This window comes from Gastrolobium bilobum, unplaced genomic scaffold (genome assembly GCF_033153095.1).
Source record: "Gastrolobium bilobum isolate Gb01-03AN ecotype WA unplaced genomic scaffold, APGP_CSIRO_Gbil_v1 utg2408, whole genome shotgun sequence".
Lineage (NCBI taxonomy): Eukaryota > Viridiplantae > Streptophyta > Magnoliopsida > Fabales > Fabaceae > Gastrolobium > Gastrolobium bilobum.
This window is the reverse complement of record NW_026899693.1, coordinates 623,030-647,976: the sequence shown is the minus strand read 5'-3', so window position 1 is coordinate 647,976 and position 24,947 is coordinate 623,030. Positions and strand designations below refer to the sequence as shown.

The following is a 24,947-nucleotide window of genomic DNA, read 5'->3' as shown; positions in this document are numbered from 1 at the left end:
AATAAGAAATTAAAAAAATAAAGTAATCAAACAGTTCAATTCTTAAACTGGTTTTTTAAAAACCAGTTCGGTTCATGAACTGATTTTTAAAAATCAATTATTTTAAGTACAATTCAATTTAATTTTTTGGTTCTTTTGCACGTACTTAATTATGAATAATGCTACGCAGCCAGAAAAATTATTTAGAATTTTAACAAAATTTAACTAGATTTACGGTTTGAATCAGAAAACAACATGATAGAGGGTGAAAACTGGTTGTTGAGCACTTTTCATATGGGACTACGGGAGTATATCACACTAATTGAAACATTCAGGGTGAAAACTGCACAGGATAAAAGGTAGACAACAAGTTAGAATATGCAGTGAACTCAACTGTTAAGGAATGATTAACCACTAAATTTACTAGCCAAGATGAAATTAAAAAAAGTACATACAATCTCATTGAGAGCACATGCCTTGTTTCTTACTCTCAGCTTTCTTGTCCCCCCCTTAAAAACAAATGATGTTAATCATAATGAACAACTATCCAGAAAGATCAATGACCTATCAACTGCTTCGAAAGAACCATAAGTACAGGCAATCAAAAAAAGTAAGCCAGCAGAGATATGACCAAACAACATGATGTAGCACTCTCTAATGGAGAGTTTTCCCTCCTATACAGACTCTTGCTAGATCTTCTGTCTAATAATCCCGAAAGATCAAAACTCTCTGAAACTTACCAACTCTAACTGCCTTCAATTAAATTGGATATTGAGCACCTACAAAAACAACCATTCTATCCTAAATTTACACCTAACCAGCAATGCTTTATGGTCAGACATTACTCTATGCCTCACTTCTCACGAATCTAATTGCATATGTGCACCTTACAAACTAAAAAATAAAGAGGTACCGAAATGAATATTGTATCTCAAGCAGCAGATTTCACATAGTGCCCAGTTTTCCGTCTGTGCCTGCTAAAATCTGATACAAACCTGAAAGAAAGGCCACATCCCTCAACCTTGCATTGATAAGGCTTCTCCCCAGTATGCACCCTTATATGCTCTGTCCTTGCCCATGCCCACTTGAATGACATGGAACAACCTTTCCATGGACACTTAAGAGGCCTCTCATCCTCATGCACGCGCTGGTGAAGCATAGCATATTTGTGGGAGCTGAACTTCTTACCACACCCTTTATGTGGGCAAAGGTTACGTTTGTGTGTCCGTAACTCAGCCTTGGTCATGAAACTCATATGGCAACCATCAAGGTCACACCTGTGGGGCTTTTTAACATCATCTTTTTTATTCTTGTGAGGAACCAAAACTTCAGAAGCTCTCCGCGCCCTTTTAGCTACATGATTTTCCTTGTCATTTTGACTGATGCCCCCCTCACTTTTGCCCCTGGTAATCTTCCCAGCTCTTGGCCTCAGCCCCTCACATGGACTTCTAATAAAGTTGTAGCAATCGAATTCGTTCTTTGTTGTCTGTTCCACTTGCCTCTTTTTTCTCTTTCCAGCATTTGATCTCGGAACTGCTGCATTCAACTCGCGACTTTCCAGCTCCCTATTATCTTGTGAGGAATGAACTTCGCATCCATCCACGTCTTCTCTAACACACGTCTCTTCCTCATTTTCAGAACATTCCTGCATTGATACAGAAGAGTCCTTTACTGATGTCTCAGTACCAGAGCAAAGTTCCTCTTCAATTATATTAATTGGCTGGATTTCGATTTCCTTTTCTTTATGTGAAATAACTTGAACACTCGAGTCTTCTTGAGGACCGGTTTCCACTGAAACATCAGAACATCCTGATTCTGAGATAGTTAAACTTCTATTTTCACCTTTTGCAACATAACTAGAAACAGGTTCCTCATTAACTTTATTCTTATTCTGGGTCTGACACTGCTTTACAGACTCTGAAATCATTTCATCATTTAACTGCTCAGCATATTCCCCTCTTGTGAATTCACACCATTGTTTTGCTGAAACATGAGTGGGCTGAATATTTTCACTTTTGTTACCTTTCCCAACCCGGGTTTCTTGCTGCATCTCTTCATTCAAGATTACTGTTTCATGCAAGTCTGCAACAGCACAAAGCTCTCTTGGAACTTCACAAACTTCTCCATTTGGAGTATGTTCACTTCTTGGTTTATCATCATTTAGAGGTTCTTTGTCCCTTTCATTCAAAGAATTAATTTCTTCACCAGTTGTCTCTTTTAAAGACATAGCATTGCTAACTCTGTCTGGAGCATTATTATTATTTGGACTTTCAAAACTTCCATCCATAGAGGCAAGAGTAGGTTGATTTACCAAGGAAGCAGTAGATAAAGCAGTTTCCTCATTGTTGCTTTTGCAGGTAGACTGACATTCTTCATGGCCCTCATCATCTAAACCTAAGCTATTACATTTGCTATCAATGGTAATTACTTCTGTAACTTGATTCTTTCTAAACATTTCAATATTTTTGTCTGTTGCATTTGTGAGTGAGCTAGAATATTTCTTGTCCTGACAACCGTGGCTCTCTATGCCACATACTTCTGAGACACTGCTATTGTAATGCATCTTAGAATGATCAAGTGTTAAATCATTTTTTCCATCTATATCTAATTCATGCATGATTTGATTCTCAATCTCTGCCCCAATTTTTTCAATCATTAAAATAGGATCAGGAATGGAATTTGGAAGTTGTGAAGTAGCATTGTTCAAGCTCACACTAGTGGGCAACTCCGCAATCTGGATTTCATGATGCATAGGAGACATTGCAGTAGAAGCAGAGACACATGACAATTCACAATTACTCCTGAAAGTCTCAGTGTCAGGCTCTTTTTCAGAAACACAATCATCATGATCCCCACTCAAGACAGCTGACACATTTTTGGACTTTTCTTGGAATTCATGGACCATGCTTGCTACAGAGAAACAACTTTGCTTTGACTTGAACTTCCTTCTTGAATATTGAATTAGCTTCTTTTTAGTAGTGGAACCATCTGTCCTTCCCTCCAACTGATCATCCTTCTTTCTCTGAATGCTGTCATAGGGTTTAGTCTGAGCTAAATGATTTAACCTTTTGGACCGAGATCTCCGTGACTGCCAATTTAAAGATGAAAATTCTGAACCAGGACGTTTATCATAGAACAGCATCCCTAATTCTAGTGTCCAAGGAACTTGTTTAGATGGAGAGATATTTCTTGAGTTGACACAATAGCGTAGGTTAATGCCTAATTTAGATGTCCAGTCTTCACATTCATCATGTTCTTCACCATCAATTGCCATATCTATCAGAGTCAAATTTTCTGAGGAAGCAGTATCTAATGGAACCTCGTTATAACCAAAAGCACTATGTATCTCTTCTGCAACTGCCCCAGCATGTGCCTTTATTTTCTGATAGTCTACAAAAATGCATGAATAAAAGTAAGAAAAAAACTTTATAATAAATATTTGAAATATAGATCTTTTCTGGTCATTTTTTCTTGAGTATACCAGAGTTGCATGTCTATAACCGATAACAAATTGATGTAAACTGAAGCATAACAAAAATTATATATTATCAACAGCTGACTTGTGTAGATGGAATCTGTCTGTATTAAACCCTAAATAGCTGAAACTCTGGTCAGATTGTGATATAAAAGAAAGAGCCAAATGCTTTCCTAACAAAACAGAAGTTGAAAGGTACACAAAGCAGAAAGTCATACATCCCTAGCAACTTGATATTTGATTCTACCCGACTTCTAACAGAATGATAATAAAAAAAGATTTGTAATCTGCAAACAAACCTGAATGGCAAATTATAAGCACATTGGCTCCACCTTTGCACTGCAACATCTCCACTATCTGAACAGCATGCTCCAGGCAGAAAATCCTTGGCCTCAAAAATTTACTGGAAGGATTGCACTTCTTTATTGATTGATCAGGCGACTCCTTTGCTGAAGAAAGTTCAGAAACAGAAAGATCCCCTGAAGAATAGATCACACAGTGTAAAACAACCAATTCAACTCAAAAACTTAAACTATTAGGTGAAGACCACATTAATAGTTTTAGATTTTTTTAACATGTCCCCTTATACAAGAGTTCATTGGACTTGAAAGGTAGATAATACACACACCTACCTACCTATGCTAAGAAACTTCGCAATTTTTAAATATTTACTAATAGAATAGGGGGGCAACAAGGATCGAACTCGTGAAAACTTGGTCATAGAGGCCAAAATACCAAGTAAAGCAACCAATTCAATCCAAAAGCTTAAATTGTTAGGAGAAGCCACATTAATGGTTTTATATTTCTAACACATAGCAACTAATTTCAGCAGTTTAAAATATCATCTGCGTGGCAAAGTACAGGGCTATCTCAAATGTTCAACATAAATTTTTAGCAAGTTGTACGAGATCCACAACACAATTTCCTCAATAATATTAATATTCTACTTGATCTAGGAACTTAGAATATTTGAATTTATAGAATAACATCATAGTAACTCTAGAAATTATAACTTTGCTACGTCTGCCACATCCAGTGGTTGACCAGTTCAATTTTACCCCATAATGCAAAAAATAAAATAAAATAAACAAATAAAAAACTACATATTTGTTACGGTATTTTAAGAGAAGATAGCGTCTAAGAGAGGAAATTGGATCGAAAAGAGTAAGGGAGAGATTTTATTGGTGAAAGAAATGCGATAAAAAGAATAAAACCAGGTGATAGGACAAAGTATGAAGGCATTACTTGAGACTGAGCTCTGAAGGGAGGCAGCAGAGTTCAGAGAGGAATCTTGAGCTAGATGATCCATTATCAATTTCTCAGATGGTTGTATCACAGTCATAAACGGAAAACCAAGGATTCCACAACCCACACAAGCCAATGCTCCTGAATCAGTTTGGAAGTGACATGGAAGGTCATCACCATCAAGATATAAATCAGTCATGTCCTCCATATACAAACTCATCTCATCAAGCAGATTGTGACTACTCTTATCTGCAGAACTAATATTCGACATGTATGCTGTAGAAGTTCCAGTAGTAGAAGCTAAATCAGGCAATTGACAATATTTGCTGGAATCTGGTAGTAAATCAGCATTCCATAAAACCGCTTGTTTAGTCTCTTTCTTTCCAAGAAGAATTGATAGCAGCTTGTTTTCCTGCAGCATATCTTCTATAAAAGCCTGTTTTACTAAAAACTCTCTTTCTTCTTTCTGACGGTCTCTCAGACGAGAACTACGCACACCAGGTAATAATGTTCTTGGCACTCTATAAAATCAAACATATCACCAGGAGGAATGAAAACATAATTAGTTACCCACTTGACACTTCTTAGATAAAAGCACAATGAACTATACAATAATGCCTGTCAATGTTACAACAATATTTAAGATAGAAAACCAGGAAATGTAGACAGATTTATACAATCTAAAAGCCAACAGATTTTTTTTTTTTAAGGACTATATTGAACCAAATAAGTATCCCATTTTTAATCTAAAATATCTCTCACAATGCAGTCTTATATTAATGTTTAACATAAGTTGATAAAGCCCCAAACATCTCTATTTTGAATGCAGTGAGGGTAATAGCAAAGGATTTACTGATGAGTCTCCAATTTATTATATATTAAGGATTAATATGAGCATGAAATTGATTTAAATATAATTAAAAGTTATGAGAATAATAATTAAAGTGTTATTTTATTCTCAGTAATATTCTCATAAAAATTCTTATATTTTACAGTAATTTTCAGCTCAATAAAGAGATAAATTGGAGAGCTCAAGTGGATTTACTTTGGATTTATGAATCATTGAAGATCTTATTGAATCTTCCTTTAAATAGTTTTAAGGAAAGTTTTTCAATTAAATATAAAAGAGAAGATTTTAAGGATTTGATTAAAGATATGATTAGAGATTCTAGTGAAGATTCCATTGAGGATATTATGGAAAATTAAAAGATATAGTTTCATCACTATAAAAAGGCAACTCTTTCAAATACAAAGGAGGCTAGCACATTCAGAGAGAAAAGGAGGCAAAAGCGAGAGATGGAGATTTTTAAAGAGTGAAACTTGAAGGAGATTGAGCAACATTGATTCTTCTTCTTCTTCTTCTATTATTTATTTTTATTATTTTATTTTGTTTAAGCCAGCTATGTCTGGCTAAGTTTCTTTTGTAGTTAGGATTATGGATCCGATGTGAATCCTAATTGTGGTTTAATTTAGTTTCTTTAATAAATTATTTTAGTTATTTGTATTTTACCTTGTAAGAATTTCTATATCCTTGTATGAATTGATAACTTTTATAAGGATTTGAGAGTTAGGAATCACAATAGACATATTGAGGTTTTAATCCCGACAGGGGTAAAATACCAATTCTTGCATGATCTAGACATAGGTTTGCTTGAGTTGTAGACTTCATAATTCATTGTGTCTAATGCTTATTTTAAGAGGAATTACTAAGACATTAGGATTCTAACTAGAGTAAAGGGTTAAAGTCACTAAGACATTAGGATTTAACCAACTATTTTTAGAAGATGAATTGTTTAAAATATCTGAGATAATTTAATATTGAAATTAAATTAAACAACTCTAGGAGGATCTGAAGTGAAATAATTCCTAGCTACAGTTTAGTTATTAAGATCTTAATTTATCTTTACTCATCTTTATTCTTAATCTGAATTTATTATTAATTATAATTATTTTTTTTTATTTTGTCTTTCAAAATTACTCTTTCTACACAAATTGATTTGTCCAAATTAAAGGGAATAGCGAAAATAGTATTCGGTGCATTAAACCTCGTGAGACGATACTCTACTCACACTTTTATTACTTGAAACGATCGGTATATTTGCCGAAATCGCAACACTTACATAAGTAGTTCAACTTAAAAGGCAGGTCAAAATGCAGGGTTCACAAATAGTCTTGCCTGTTTACCCTACTAGTCAAACCATGTCATTAAACATACTTGATGCCGTAATTAACCAAAAAATCACCAATCACAAATAGTTTAAATTGACTATCACCATTTTTAATTGGTAAGTAAAAAATATTTGAAAGGAAAATAGCGGCATATAACCTCGATAGAGCAGTGTCAATGTATACAAGGCGTGTTGTGCAGGCTTAGCTCACCTTGAAATAAAAGACATGGTAAGCAAGTAAAGAAGTTGCTGATGGGAAAGCATGGGAAGATAGTTCATTGCAGCTCTACGAACCGCAGCTTCCTTAGCTACTCTAAGCCATTGTGGAGTTCCAAAGTTAGCAGCTTCCCCACAGTTAAAACCTGGATTTCAACATATTGCATACAAACAATAATTATGTTGAAGATTGAAGAGAGATAGACCTCACGAGACAGTATAAGTCAATAAAAAAAAGAGAGCTTCTAACATACCAAGAGCAGATTAGAAACAACCATGATTCAATACCATGATTAAGATTAAAAACAACCATGCATTGGTTCAAATGGTTCCCCATGAAAGAAGAGGAAAAAGAAGGGACAAAAATAAATCCACCAGAAAATCATAAAGAGAAACAGCAGGCAAGCTAAATTTATGCAGTGAATAAGCCATCAACCCTCTGAATATCTACCGTTATGCACAAAGACTGCACTTTTTCAACATCTTCTATCTTTCTCTGCAGAGACCTTGCACCATTTCCTGGAGTTTATCTTATCATATTATGTTCTTAAAATATATTTTATCAGTTCCATTATGGTACTGTACAGGCATAAGTAGTTAGAAGAAAGGGATATCCAGAAGATGTGACATAGTAAGTCTTATCTTTAGCCATTGAATAATAGGTGGCTTTTGGGAAGACATACATAAATTTTTATGTGTCGGCCCATATCTTGTCATATCAGTATCCTAGTTTTTAAGAAATGTCATATCTCTGTTGGGTATCATTGTCGTATCTGATAGCCATACCTGTATCCATGCTTCATATACTTCAGCTACATAGCATTTTCCAATCCATAAATGTATAAAAGATGTCCAACCTCCTTCCCTTAACCGCCCTATAGCACATATTAGTTCATTTTTCTCTTAAAGAAAAAAGGTTCAGTGATACGGTCCAATCATCTAAAGCCCTAACTGTTCAGGTGTACTCTAGGAACAAGCACAGGAGAATATGAACACCTGCTGAGTCAGCAATTCTGCAACAGAATAACAGCATGGAACCTGATGGTAGTTAAAGGAAGTGTGAATGGCATGGGAAAGGCTTGGACATTTTCTAGAACTTGGGAATGGGCTTGAGAGACACTCAGAGCATCTCTAAGTGCTCTGCAATTTTCCTTTTCTGTTTTGCTGTATTTTCCTTTATATTCCACAAGCTTCTTGCTGTAACTTCCTTTCATTCCACAAGCTTCTTGCTGTTGTGTACTGGACTTCATAATTTCCATTGTTGAATGTTATCAGTTGAACTTGCTCTCCGTTAATTTTGCCTTAAGGATTATTTGAGTCTATCATTCAGCTTGCATTATATTTTGTTAGGCACCCTAAGGTTACTAAGGTGAATTTTAGAATGAAACGGGAGGTAGCAGGGGATTTAATTCTGCGTAGGCAGTCTGAAAGATGTGACCACATGTAACTACCTGCAGCAAAAGTGGCAGCAGGGAGCATGGAAAGCCAATAAGTGTGGGCCAATGCAGAGGAATTTGAGTAGTTTGTAGAAGGTCCTAGACTTGAACCTACATGCCAATGCCATCCCCAACATGCTCCAACAACAGCAACCAAGCCATACCCCACTAAGTGGATTTGGCTAAATGGATCTGCCAACACCATTGAGCTTTATCGAAAACCAAATTTTCAGCAAAACCATTTAGAGCAATGTTTTTTCTAATGGTTTCTCCTAATGATTCCTTATGTCTTCATACACCCCTTTCAATTGAACTATCATCCATTGATCCACTTTTCTTACTGGAGCCTCTATTGGTGTTCTTCTCACACGACCAAACCACCTTTGGTGAGTTTTTATCATCTTCACTACCATGGAGCATTATTGATCTTATGGTTGTCAGATAGAAAATTTCTTAAGTATTTTGGCATTTCACCCACCCAGAGGATATATTGATAATGTCATAAAGAAATATAGGGCCCACACCAGCTTTAATTAATTTTAAAATCACCAACTGGCCAAATGATTAATAAATGATCAGCACATTCTAATTTTAACTATATTTTTTCAGACTTTAAAGGACAAAAAAACTTCCCCCCACATTGAAAAGACTAATTTGTCTTGTTATTCAACTTATCAAACATCACATATAATATATTGATATTCTTATGAAGTCAACAAAGCATGTCATGAACCAAAGGCATTTTAACAGTAGACTTCAACATGCATGCAATTTCTTCATGCATCACATGACAAACAGCTCCATATAGCACACATTTAGAAAGGCCTGTATGATCAACCCATCATCATTTATAGACTAAAAACCTACAACACCAGTATTATGCAAAATATAGGGAATGTACATAGAATTCAGAGCAATTACCATGGCTGAATCCTACATGATAAGCTCTTGGAAAAGTCACGACAAATTCACCAGGGTTCTGTACTAACCTAAAAAGAAAAACCAGCACAGACATAAGTAGAAGTTCAACAAAGAGAATATGAGATTCAGCAGAAACTCCAGCAACAATCTCTATTATGACTATAGATCTTAAAAGATAATAATTTGATAGTATATAATTTAACATCATTAGTCATTATGACATAAAAGCATATCTAATATGTCAAGCAACTGACCTGCAACAAGGAATCCCAGATGCAACAACCACCTCAGGTGACAAAAGAGTTGTTTTCTCACCCAAAAGTTTCAAAGCAGCTGGCAAGAAAAGAAACCGTACTTATTGAGTTACAAAAGCACTGTAGAAGTTATAGCATTCAACTAACTTAAGAAAAAATGGATCTAATAATAGGAAAAACAAATGAGATGAACAAGCTTTGAATTCAAAAATATAATTCCTTTTTTTTGGGTAGGGAGGGGTGGCTTTATTCATGACCTTTGAGGTTGTGGAGTTCCATGAATTTAAGATGCAGTATCAATAGAAATTTTCTTCTGCCCTAAAAACAAAGCTGTGTCCGTGTTTGGTACATTAGACTCTTGAAACAAGTGTTGACACTTCAACACTTCCAATAGTGATGTTAGAGGGGAAAAAAATTATATTTTGCATATGTTAGCTACTTTCTGAATACATTTTACCTTACGTACTTGTATAAAATTTAGTAGTAACCTTCTATTTTAGATTTTCTATGTCGCCATGTCAGTGTCATGTACACTGATTTCATACGCCTTGGAATTTACTTAAGTGTGGATATGTAATATTCAAGTTTCAATAGAACAAAAATCAGATCATGGTAGTGATATTAAATAAATAGTATAAAGGCCTCTCCCACAAGATTTTTAAAAAAATGAAGAACTACTATAAAACAAAGAAAAACTTATTAAGCACTTATATAATAGCAAGTTTTCATAGCATTTCCAATATGTCTTGTGCCAAAAAACACCAACAGAAATTAGCACTTTTCTAGAGAATAATAGAAATACAACAAGGAAATTAGCTATAGAGAGAGAGAGAGAGAGAGAGAAAAGCTACCTAAGTTAGCTACTTACTATATCATCCCTGTATAACAAATACTTAGAGATGGATATTCAATGGGCAGGCATAATGCAAACAGGCGACCATTTGCTAGCAAATATAAGAAAACTTGACACTCTAGAATCACCACACACTTTTCTTGATATGCCAAATATATAGATCAAGTATTACTATAGTTTTGTCCTTCCATATGCATTAAAGAACTTACAGAAGCATTTTAATAAAAAAAAATTGATGAAATTATTTTATGCCTTTTCAACCTTTGGTGCAAAATTCTCCATAAACAGACAATAGTCAAAGAATTCACATACCTAAGTGATCAATATTACCACCATAACCCTCAGAGCGGATGACTTCCTCAATAGCAAAGGCATAATCTCCAGGAACAGCATACCAAGTCTTTGATGAGCCAGTGTGAAGAAAGTTCATGCTGTGAAGCTCATGATCCTCTACATGCCAGGCAAACCAACTGAACAGCATACCAATGTATACCATGGGGGAAGTAACACCAGGAATATCATCCGGCATGAAACGTGTTAGCGAGCCGGATGAGCGTGCAATAACTTGCAAGTTCCAAGGACTGTTTGAAAGCTTCCAACCAGCAGTGCCTTGCATATCATTGCTGGCATCTGAGCTCTTTTCCTTAGAAGACTGTGAAGGTTCATTTGGTGAGAAAGTTGACACATTCGTAGCTGATTTGGACATCTGTAAACATGTCTCTACAAGACTTTGGGCAAAAGCACCCTTAGTCTCATCACTTTGGGCATCTCTTGAGCTACCTGTTTCAGTTTGTTTACAATCAGAGTTTTCCAATCTTCTCTTATAAGAATTCCGTTTTCTTTGCCTTCTATGACTATAACGAAAATGACCCTTGGATTCTCCAAAAGCAGAACCAGGCACATCATTGGCATACTCCAGATATATAGGCTTTTCTAAAGCTGCCTTCCAAAACATAGCCTCTATAACTAGTGGAGAAACATCCTTCACCATACCCAGCACACTTTTAGCAAAAGACTTCGATTTAGACTCAAACTGTTCCAATGTATAGAGCTCCCCACTTTGCCATACTTGCTTTTGAACACATGACATTGGATTCTGAACTGTCCCTTTGGCTTTTTTCACACTCTGCCCCAGTTCTTGATGCCTTGTAGTAAACACAGCTCGCAACACCCCATCACTACCACTATCCCTAGAACCCATTTTCGAAGAATCACAAACACCTAAGGAACTGTTATCTGTACCCAAATCCGGGTACTTCAAGAGGGAACTATTCAAATTAGAAAAAACATATTTTTTTGAAGGTTTAGGCAACGGTGGGATAATCTTACATATCCCAAAGTTGCCAGCTTCCTTCTCAATCTTCGAAATATAAGCAATTGGGTCGGCGAATTCAGTATCAGTAGGGCGAAATTCCGGTGCAAGTGGCAACCCTTTGAGCCAATTGGGGATTTCAACATTCCCCATTACATGAACAAAAGAAAGGAAAAATGAAAATTCTAAACAACAATGCAAGTTGGACCAGAAGGCTAATTCTACTCAATCACCATTGAAGTTTTTCAAAAACCCTAAATTGGGGGAAGGGGTTTGGTGAAATTACGCATACCTTTGACGCAATTGGGAAAACTTTAAGGTCATGAGCTATGCAAAATAGCGAAATGCAAAGTGAAAATTGAGGGAAGAAGAGAGTTGCAGGAGCTGTAACTGCAAGGCACTGTGCATGATTTGGCCTTCAAAGTTCAAACACACCGTATAATTGCTGGTGAGAGAAAGAGAGAACGGTGGTTTTTTGTCTATACTACGGGTGACATTTTCCACCCGATCAAGTTAGTTTTCTCTTACTTCCCTGTGCTAATTTGCACCGCTGGAACTACGCACGTGCCTTTCTTTCTTTTTAGAGTAAACACCCTATTTAGTCCCTGTCAATATCTACGAAGTCCTTTTTAGTCCCTGACAATAAAAAAGGAACAAATTGGTCCCTGAAATTACAAAAAAAGGGCCATGTTAGTCCTTATGTCAACTCCCAAATATGTAGAGTGGCCCTTTTCTAGTACTTTCACGGACTAATTTGGTCTTTTTTTATTGCCAGGGACTGAAAAGGACTTCGTAGATATTGCCAGGGACTAAAAAGGGTGTTTACTCTTCTTTTTATTTTATTTATTTTATTTTATTTATTTTTTCTCTTTTTAGGTAAATGAGAGTATATGATTTGAACCCAATGGTGGTAGCTTAATTGGCGCATGGAAGCTAAGCAGGTGGGGGTGAGTAGGGGTGTTAATGGGCCGAGCCGAGCTTTGATCTTAACGGGCCAAGCCTGTATTTAAACGTGTCAGACCGGCCTTAGCCTGTTACCTGTTACGAATATAATATTAGCCTGTGGCCTGGTTCATTTACAAAAAATAAAAGCCTGTGGCCTGTTTATTTATTAAAAATAAAAACCTTACCTTCCAATTTGTATCAGTATTTAGCCCATTAATCATGCACTGATATGTATTTTTTTGTAAGAAAATAATAGTTGTTTCTTTTATAATAAAAAAACATTAATATTAAAAAATCAAAATAACAACAACACCTTTACTTTATTTTACGTTGCTTTTCCTTAATTTTCTTCCACATTCTAGATTTTTTACATTAAATTTTCTTCCACATTCCTTAATATTCTAGATTTTTTACAGTAGATTTGAACCCCACCAATAAATTTTCTTCCACATTTTACATTAAATTTTCTTCCACGGTCGTCGCCATAAGCATCATTATAAGCCGTGGAATCCGCATGGCTTATAAAAATAGATGATGAACATGACTTCATTTACCTGTTGGTGGGACGATGACTTAGATCGGGGAGAAGAGATAGAGCAGAGACAGAAAACTGAGAAAAAGATGTTGAAATGATTAATATAAAAATATAAAAAATAAATAAATTTAATGTATATGGGCCAGCCTCCAAGGCTTCAAGGCCGGGCTTGGCTATGGAAGCCTGAGGCCTTTTAAATTAAAAGGCTTTTGCATGAGTATAAGTCTGGGCTTAATAATAAAAAAAGACGAGCCGAGCCGAGCCGAAACGGGCCGGGCCTAAGGCCCCTGATAGGCCCCTGGCCTTATTATCACCCCTAGGGGTGAGAGTATATGTTTGAATCTTCCCGGTATCACTTTTGGGAGGGGTTTAAAGTCTTAATCCTGGACCCGCCTCCAATCGAATTAATTGCGAAGCAATGAATTGATTGGAGTATTTCAAATATATATATATATATATATATATATATATATATGAGGTAGGATCATTTGACATCAGTGTCAAATTTAAAGTTTGACACCTCATCTGAGAGCCATTAGATAAAAAAAGATCAATGGTGTCACAGGCTTACAAATCAGAGTCGTTGATATTTTTTTATCTAACGGCTCTTCAGATGAGGTGTTTTAAATTTGACACTGGTGTCAAAGGATCCTACCTCTCTCTCTATATATATATATATATATATATATATATATCGTTTGATGAATCCCAGTTGGAGACACGAGTGTTCATCGATTTAATCCTTGGTGATCAAAGTGAAAAATTGAAAATGAAATTAACTAAAAAATTAAAATTTGAAAAAAAAAATATTTTAATTAGATTGGATCGATTTTCGATTTGGTTTGTAAAAATTAATCCAATCCAAATTTTATCAATGCATTATGTATTTATTATTTTTGAAAGATTTGGAATACTTTTATTTTGTAGATTTAAAATCTTGGATGTTATTGATAGCAAACTATTTTCTTTTAGTTTTTTTTTTCTATTAATCTATTTTAACTCTTCATGATTTTAAGACTTGTTTTAGTTTGAAGACTTGAATTTTTGAGTGCTTTGTTATGTTTGAATGACTTTATTTTGATATAGCTAGTGATTTGTATAACTGAAATTTTAAGCTTTTCAAAAGATAAAAAATCGATCCAATTCAAACCGAATAAAATTGGATTGGATTTGATTTTAAAAAAAATTCAAACCAAATGAATGATTAAATGATGAAACAGAAGAGATTGGATCGGATAATTTTTGTTTCAAAATCAATATAATCCAGATCGCGAACACCCATAGTAGGAAATAAAATTATCTCCTATAGACATGAAAAAAATGTGTGAAATCCATATGAGGTCTTGTAAAGAAAAAAGAGAATATAAGTTTCATCCACATTTATATATATATATATATATATATATATATATATATATATATATATATATAATTTTAACTACTATAATATAAGATACATTAAACTCATATCCTATGCTTATCACAAATACATGTTATGAACAAAGAAAAAAGAGATTTACACAAGCCCGAAAATTTCAGAATTCTCTCAATAATCAGTATAATAATCCCTGTGATTATTTAAAAATAAATAAAAGTTTCTTCGTTTTTTAATGAATTTACTATATTTTTTATTTAATATATTCTATTTTAAATGATTTAAAAGATGTTTAGAGGATAATTTAAGAATATTATACTTACTGTTAAAAGGATTTCTCACTTTGGTGTTCAATTTTTGTTTTCCCAAAACTATTATTACTAATTTCGTTTAAATTTTTTAACATTAAATACTTAAAGAAAATTAGAAGATATATACAATTATAGATACATCTTATTATTTATTTTAAAAAATAATGAAATTACAATTATTTTTAAATACTTATCAATTCCTTAGTATATAATTGTAACTATATAACTTTAACCATCTTTTATTTATTAATTTTTGTAGCTTGACAAAAAAAAAGTAATAGACACACGGTGCTGGTCAATATAGCAATATTTTATTATGATCATTCAAGATAGAAATTTTCTTTTATTTTAATCAAAATAATAATTAATTTTTCACATTCACAATCAAAATCAAATATATGATCTGTGGTATTAAATTTTGAATACAGTAAATATTCATTTTTGTCTTTCAATAACATACATGACATCACATTGTATTATTGTACTAGTATTGCTGCACAGCACAGCTACTTTTTGTCAAAAGTTTGATAGAAGGAGACCTTTGGATATAATTTGAAAATAAAAATAAAAAATCAAGATTTTTTATTTATGAAACTTATGAAAAATTGCTAAAATATTTTCAGTAATTTTTAATTTTTTTTAAAATCTTATTTAATTATTAACAAAAAAATTGATTAAAAATAATATTTCTTTTTTAAAAAAACACACAAAAGCCTATAGATTCAATGATGGATGATATGGATAAGCTAAAATGATAGGAGCCACTCATTTACCAAAATATTTAATAAACATATCATCTCATTATGCCAACGTTTTGATTACAAAATTAATTTCTTTTACAAATAGATTCATCAAATTAATCATTCAAATCTATGAAACCAAATCATATTTTTGTTTGCAAATTTGTCCTTAAAATTTAAAATGACATTAAAATTAGTTATTATATGATAAAACTGAATTAATTATTATTGAAAGAAAAATTTGATGTCAATAATAAATAAAAAACCAAATATCACATCACATATATCTTTATATAGCTAAAATAGGCGCATACTCAAATTAATGTGATCATACCGTAATTAATTACATAATAGCCGAACTTACTAAATAATTTTTAATAATTTAGATATGATATTCTAATAAATAATAAAAATAATAATTTTTTTGGTAAGTTACAAGACGTTTATATATATAACATTACCAATTATACCATCTACTTATTATAATATTTGCAACTTAAAACAAATAATAAGATAACGGAATTCAGAAACCATACAAAAATAATTAAGACGTTTAGGTAAAAATGTAGTAGGTTCAAGGGCTGCAAGGGTGAAACTGGATCGGACCGGTCTATAGAGGCCTATGGCTCGGCCTATGTTAAGCCAAACCTGACCTAGTATACTTCGTAAAATAGGTCAGATTTGAGCCTTGAAAATGCTTGTTTAATAAAAAGGCCGGAGACTCACTTTCACAAGGCCTGGCCTATAAGCATACAGTCCGACTTATATTGTACTATTTATTTTAATAAAATAAAATATAATAAGTATTCCTTGAAGAAAAAAATAAAAAAAATAAATTTAATCAATTGCAATTATTTATAACTTAATTATATTTGATTATATTTCAATAGAAATCTGACTTTATTTCTTATGTAGGAGAAACCAACATCTCAGCATGTTACATTGTATTTATGAATATATATTAAAAGGTTTTTGGGAGAGATTATACTTACTACAAGCATCATGGTGCGTTTGTTGGATTCATGTAGTTATTTTAATTTACATAGTATGGATTTCTTTGTTGGATCTGATGAAATATATGTTATTTAGTTTGAGCATTTTGCTTTTGAAAGTGACTTAAATACACAGATTGTATGAGTTTTGTTGTGATTCATGATTCTGTTTGGACGTTGAAATTATGATTTTTGGTTTAGCAACAGAATTTGAGTATTTTTTAAATTTGCTTCATGATTCTGCTTGGAAGTTAAAAATTAATAGGCTAACGGGTTAGGTCAGACCGTTTGTTTTTTATAAACGGGTCAAGTTAGACTAACAGTTAGACTCCTACCAGGCTTGGATCAGGTCAAATTGAAATTTTTTGCCGTAGGCTTGGGCTTTTCGGGACAAAGTTTGGCCCAGCCCAACCTACTTTCACCCTTATTCACAAAACAAAGGAATAATAAAATGATACAGAGTCTCTACCAAAAAAATAAATAAAAGGGTATAGAGTTAAGACTGTACTTGATTTTGTGCTGAATGAGTAGGATAATTATATGTGGAGTGTTAATAATAATATACACAAAGCCTTCATTCTTAAAACCCCACACTCATATTCAAGTCATTGAATAATATTTTAGTCAAGCTATAACGTATTTAATTTTTAAATGGTCCAAACAAGTTTATCTTAAAGTTTGTGGAAATAAAAGCTTCCGGAAGTGCATTAGTATTCTTATATATGACAGTGAGAAACTTTTCTGTTTTAAAATGATTATCATTTAATGTTTTGTACAAAAATTGAAAAAGTTAATCAATATGTTCCTTAATTTCATTTAATATGAATATCCAAAAACAAGGACAAAGTTAAAAAAGTAATTAATGTTTTTTGGTTTTTTAAAATGATAAATAATTTAAAACAAACTAAAAGTTTACAAGTGAGAATTTTTTTGAAATATAAGGAGCAATATGAAGGGGGGAAAAAGGAAAAAAAGAGAGATGATACGGTTGGTAGATACATAGATCCATCTTGAATTGGGAAAAAATAGTTGAATAACTACCTAGTCTACGCTACCCAAGAGCTACAACCTCGTGACAATTTTTAGCAATGACATGGATGATGGGTTCAAGAGACTTCAATTTCTATAATTGTGTTCCTTTATTTGAATCATGATGTAAAGTGCATGCAGGAAATTTGAACATGTTGACTATCTATAATTCCACATACTAAGTATCTTCACAAGATTTAAATGAAGTGTTGGGATTGGAACTACAAGATACAAAACTTATGTTCTAGTGTTCCTAAATATTCCAACGTTTCCTTTTTCCGAGAATACTAAGCTTGGCACTTCAATGCTTGCATTGCAAAAGCAGACTTCCTAAATGGGGGGGGTGCTATTGGGTTTTCAAATGCCTAAGCAGTCAATTTCAAAGCATTGTATGATTTTTATTTAATTACTTGTTCAATTAAAATATACACCATTCTCGTAACCTTGGATACACACAAATGATATCAATATCGAGGGCTTAATTTGTCGGTCGAGTGGATTTCATGGATTTACAAGGACAACGACATATTTTCATGTTTTGAAGAGATTGATTAACGCTATCACTCAGCCATGCATTATTATATTATTAAAAATTAAGTTTAATTTTGACATAATAATTTGACACTTTTTTAATAAAGTAACATTCGATTGAATGATATATAATATTAAAAAAATAGTGACTTTTCCAAAAGAAAAAAAAAAAATCGTGACAGTGAATTATGATTGAACACATATATCATGAAAACCATTTTGTATTATTATCAATGCTAATCGAGTTTGAGTTTATAGTTTTGATTTATTGCATAGCAGTTGAGGGAAAAGTCTATATGATAGGTGCTTTTGCAAGGGATAGTGTGTTTGATAATGTGATTAGTGGGAACATAAAAGGGACGAATGGAGGTCACAAAAGTTTATATGATGAGTTTAAAATATCAATTGACCAAGATTTCTCAAAAATAAATTCACAAAATTTCATGATACGGAACTATATCCTGAAAAACATGTGTCAGTTGTAAATAATTTCTTTTCAGCAACATGAGATTAACAGAACCATTATTTAATGACTAGTACGGCAAGAGTTTGTGAAAGTTTTATAAGGGAAAATTGTTTGTACATGTCCCATTTTTCTTAAAATTAAATTAAACTCTCTCCAATCTAACCCAAGATAAACCAGTATTTTGGATTAGATTTGCGGGGTTGCTGAGATTATTTTGAGTTCGATCATATCTACTCAAATCAATCCTATGAATTTTAATATGTTTGATTCTAGAAACATGTGTGACCAATGACATTAGATGTATTGAATGCTTCAATTATGATACTTTTGTTTAGTTGATAATATTATTGACTTGGATTATTATCAGATAAATTCAATACTCACTAAATAACAGGCTAAAAAGGCATAAAACTTCAACCAATGACGTTCCTTTTATTTATTGATTTACAATTGTTTCAAACAAATTAAAATTGTACGAAAATCTTCAATATATTCTCAAATTGCTAAAAAGATAATGCAAAAGAATATTGGGCCGTGACCTGGAGGACTCTCCAAAACAGCCAGTTATTTATCTTATTATACATAGCACCATGTGAAAGAGACTTGCCAACTTCCAACCATATGTTTGGTACTTTGGGTGTTGAATTGGTAGCTAGCCAAAATGATTGATATAAACCCATCAATATTATGCAAATCTGTTGGCTCTTAAAGAATAGTGTGTCACATTGGGGATCTTTTGTTTCATGATAATTAGGAAACACAAATCTGTTGGCTGTTTTATTTGGATTTGTGTCCACCAAAAGATCTATGCCTTCATGCATTGAACTCGATTCAAAAGATAACACATGTAGTATATCTGACTCTGTTATCAGAACTATAATGATCCCAGAGATTGTAGAATGAAAATCTCTAGAATGGAAATTATGCATCCATTAGTTTTATAAGGGAAGGGGGTAATTATATTTGGAAATTCCTCTCATGTATGATTTAGTATAATTATGATATATGATAGGATATAAACTGTTCACAAGACAAATTAACGATTTTTTTTTTTAAAAAAAAAATTCACCAACTTATGAATTAATCAATTTGTCCGATCGAATAGGGTAATATCACAAAAACGACAAACCTTTCTCTATTAAGTTTTTTTGGATGATTTTTTTATTCTCTATCCCAATATTTTTTTTTTTGAAAAACTTCAAAAAATCTCCCTATAACTTTTTTCATAATCATTTATTCTCTCTCCAAAATTTTGAATCATTTATTCCCTAAGTGAGGGGTAAAGTGATAAAAAACTTTAAGTCAGGAAGATAAGTGACACAAAAATCTAAATAAGGGTGTAAGTGATTTAAAAATTTTGTGAAGGGGATAAGTCATAATTAAAAAAACTGAATTTTTTTTTTTAAGTTTTCCCTTCTTCTTTTTTTTTTTTTTTTCTCTCACGACATAAGATGATGCATTCCTATTACATTTTATTCCCTTCCGATATCCCTCCACACAAAAATCACAACTTGTACTTTCATATTAATTATTATTGTCACTATGTGCTTCTTCCAACCAGCACATTTTTATCCCTCTTGTGTGCCTTTTTCCTGTCACTCCCCCAGTGTGTGGGGTTGCTTCCCTGTATAAACCACGTATCAACCATACCATAAACAAGAGAAGGTCCTATTTCGTACAAGTAATACATGCGAACTGAAAACTCCACTCGTACTAGATTAAAATATTTGAGCCACGAATCAAACCATACCTCTTACGATTTTTTTAGGCAATAAAATATTAATTTTTATTGGCCTTGTACACTTAGCCACCCATTTTGCTTTAACCTTTATATATAAGAATAACTCCCTCTTCTTCCACTTGTCTACATCTAAATAAACCCCACTTCTTCTTCTTGTTCCCCACTTTCCCATTCACTCTCTTTGTGTCTCTCTTAATTAGTTCTATATATGATGAAGATGAAGAACATCAAACTTCTAAAAAGCTGCCTAAAGGAATTTCCAAAATTCACAAAGGTAAGAGCTAATTTTCTCAAATGTACAATTAAGGAACATATTGCCATATGGTTTACATGCTGTTGCTCGCATGAGGAATCACATTCACACATACCCAAAGATGTCCCAAAAGGTCACCTAGTTGTCTATGTTGGCGAGGATTGCAAGAGATTTGTCATCAAGGTTGGTATACTCAATCATCCACTCTTCAAGGCTTTGTTGGATCATGCAGAGGATGTGTTTGGATTCATCAATGATTCTAAACTCCGCATTCCTTGCAATGAGAACATTTTCCTTAACATTCTTCATCATGCTGGTCTTGTCCAAGATCAGAGGCTCTTAAACTGTTTCTAATTAGTATGCTAGCAATTTTACATTCAGCTGGGTCATATATTCAAATTATGACAGCAAATCTTAATCGTATTGTTCCATGATTTCACGTCAATATATTTTGTGCATCAAGCATAATTGGAAGAGAACTATTTACGTATTAGGCAGACTTGGCATAACCTAATTTCTAGTTTTTTTTTTTTTTTTTGGTGTGTGTATTATAGTGTTATATATATATATATATATATATATATATATATCTTTGAGGAACAGTGACCAAAATGTCACTGTTCACCAAATTTTTTACCTAAATGCCACGCGAACAATGTTATTTTTCAATATGTCACGTTGGCAAGTTCGCTGTAGCGAACTCAATATGCCAGCATTCGTGGACACCAAGTTCGTTACACGAGGTAGCGAACTTGGTTGAAATACATATTTCAACCAAGTTCGCTACCCAATGTAGCGAACTTGGTACTTTTTTTTTTAACTTAGTACTTGTTATCCACTAGAAATGCGACACGTCAGCAAATTGAGTTCGCTACATTGTCCAGCAAACTTGCCCACATGGCATATTAGAAAATAACACTATTCGCGTGACATTTAAGTAAAAACTTGATGAACAGTGACATTTTAATCGATTTTCCTATCTTTGATCCCTATATCATTTGAGGGAAGTTATGAGATCTAAATTAAAGCAGCGATTCAAGCTTGCAAATTCTTAATCGGTTGATTTAGTTTCAATAATTCATCGTTGGGTTTTGTCTATTTATTATTTGATTTTGACAACATGGCCACGTGAAGAGACTTAAGAGACATTGACTATGTCTAATAAAACACAATAAATCATTGCCCATGCTCCATATCTGGTAACACGCACCAAACTGAACCTACCTTGGGGCTTGGAGAATACTGAACAAAAGTGGTGAACATGCAAACACAGTCAGTCACATCAGTTAAGGCTACAAGTGCCAAAGATTGAAATAGTAAAAGTTGTTGGAAATAGACACACAAATTGCAAAATAGAAAAGAGAAAGAGAATAAAAATTAGACACAGCCAAGAGAAATTGGACATAGAAATTTATACTGATTTATCCAATGTAAATTACATCTTTATTTGTACTATATTCGTCTCATCAATACTTATTACGAGTCACTCAATTAATAAGGGAATATAAATAAGATTTAAAAAACTCTAACAATAATTATTAATGTGCTCAAGCTCAAACTACTAAAAAAAAAATTACAATAAGCCAGAGGACTACAATAATATCAGGTCTTTATGGGCCCTTATCAGTATGCAAAGTATAAGTCATACCTAATATGAGTATTGGATATATTATTTATTAAATATGATAAAAAATAACTTATTTATATTACCTTTATTTTTATTATTATTTTCTCTAATATTTTTTTTTTTATAAGTACCTTCAATCGTATAAAAAATGTGCTCCAAGAGATCGTTAAAGAAATTGTTCTCCCAAACCATTTTTTAATAGAAACGATAAAAAAGTTTTGAATAGAAATAAAGGGATTAATATTTTTTATCATATAGGAGATAAATTTTATTTTTTACCTGTATCTAAAAGTATGTGTGGTCCATTTTTTTTTATCTCTCTCCTCATATGGCCACACATACTTTTATGTGTATGTAAGAGATAAAATTATCTCTTATAATATAAAAAATATTAATCCCAGAAATAAAACATCATTACTTCCATAATGAATTGATTAAATTTTATCATAATTATCCAATTTATCTAAGGGTAAAGGATTTCTCCAGACACCGGAGATAAAGTTATTTCCAGTAAGCTCAAAACAACGTTGTTTTGGAGCAGAAATCAAGGCATTTTTGTAATTATAATATATTGCAGGTTATATTAGTCTTATCATTATAATTTTTTAATCTTATAACCCTAACACGACGTTATTTTGAGCTCATTGGAGATAACTTTATCTCCGGTGATTGAAGAAATACTTTTCCCTTTATCTAAATATAATCCACTTTAAATTTATTTTTAACTAAAACTAATTTTAAAAATTAAATTATCCAAAATCACTTACACTAATGAAATAAGTATGTTCTAATTAAATTTTTCAATAAAGCTCCATAAAGTACTTAGGGGACGTTTGGTTGAGGAGAAATTTTTTGAATACTAAGGAAATTGTTGGAAAGTGAGTTTGGTAGGAAAGTTAAAAAAAGTTGTTTGGTTGGTCAAATTTTTCAGGAGAAATTGAGTTAAATTTTGTGAGTCTTTGTTTGGTTGAATGTGAAATAATGATGGATAAATGTGTTGAAATATCAAAATTAACCCTTGATATTTTAGAGATGTAGGCATGTGTACTTAGAAGAGGGCAATATGGTAACACTCTTCATTCACCTTTTTGCATTTTAGCTAGTTTTCTCGGAATACCACATCCTAGGGGGCGTTTGGTTCAGGAAATTTTTTTGAAATAGTAGGAAAATGAGATAGATAGAGAAATGATTGGAAAGATAGATAAAATGAGATAGGTAGAAAAATGTAAAAAAAAATTGTTTGGTGGGGAAAAACTTTACTGGAAAAATTAGGTAACTTTATGAAATCAACAGTGCATTAAAAGCCAGGTAACCGGTTTTCCGAAAAATCCCACCTTCAAATTGGGTTTCTAAACAGTGCGGATATCTATGTTTCTCATAAATCCAGACAAATTGGATAGATGGATTTTTGGTGAAAAACGTTGAAACAAATATGGTGTTTCTAAAAGCCTCACTTGAGAAAGATAGATATCCGTTGAAAAGCTCCCAACCAAACACCACCTAAATGATAAAGTTCTACTATGATTTGCTTTTGATTTTGCACGTACTTGTGAAGGATGGGGAAAAGAGAAGCATAGCTAAACTTTTTTAATCTTTCTACCAAATAAAGCAATCATAGAATATCACTTCAAGATAGATGGAGAACCAAATAAAAAACTTCAACCAAACACTCCCTTAGACATTTGCAGCGCCTCTGAAAAAGTTTTGAGCATTCATGCTTCGTTGACTTTACCTGCTACGATTGTACTGTACTAGATACCGTATCGTACGTCGAAACTGTATCTAATGATGAGTCGATGACATTATTGTCATGGAATTTCATTGCAGTTCTGAATACACCTATGTGACTAAATAAGATGAATGAGAGACTAAAATCACTCAGCAAAGAAAAAAGAACTTTATATTGGGCCAAAGGAGTGAATACTCCATCATCAATGATATCTATCAATTTTTTTAAGTTGTAAGAATTTGGAATTTTTATAAGAGTAAATATCTTTTTTTACTTCCTGGAAATATCTACGAAATTCTTTTTAGTCCTGTCAATAAAAAAGGACTGAATTGGTCCCTAAAATTATGAAAAAAAGGTCACGTTAGTCCTTATGTCAACTCCTCCGTCACTAACGTGACCTTTTTTACATACTGTTAGGGATCAATTTGGTCTTTTTTTATTGCCAGAGACTAAAAAAGATTTCGTAGATATTGTCAGGGACCAAAAAAGGTGTTTACTCTTTTTATAATTAACAATTCATTAAAAGTATGGATATTAAAAAAATTTACTGCAACAACTTGGCCATAGAAAATATGTCTATCCTTAGTATATTTATGCATTTTTTTAAAAAAAAAAAACTTGACTATAGACTTCCACTAGATGAAAACATTTATTCTTACTTGCTTAGCTATGCAAATGCAAGGGGCATTTGCACAAGCGTAGCCACATTATATTTAGGTAGACTCGAGTCCCAATTACATTTTAATAAATTTTATTTGTTATATATAATTATATAAGTAATTATAATTGGATCCTACCTAAAATTATAAGTTGG

General features: G+C 32.7%; 1 protein-coding gene across 1 annotated transcript; it reads right to left on the bottom strand.

Annotated features, from left to right (window-relative positions):
* Positions 1-459: 459 nt before the first annotated feature.
* On the bottom strand, positions 460-12,255 carry LOC133292606 (lysine-specific demethylase ELF6). The gene is made up of 7 exons (XM_061491030.1): positions 10,860-12,255; positions 9,695-9,773; positions 9,441-9,508; positions 7,079-7,229; positions 4,700-5,220; positions 3,754-3,933; positions 460-3,369 (listed from the first exon to the last, which is right to left on the bottom strand). The coding sequence occupies exons 1-7, from the start codon at positions 12,010-12,012 to the stop codon at positions 911-913; spliced, it is 4,611 nt and encodes a 1,536-aa protein (XP_061347014.1). The 5' UTR covers positions 12,013-12,255; the 3' UTR covers positions 460-910.
* Between the last annotated feature and the right edge of the window lie 12,692 nt (positions 12,256-24,947).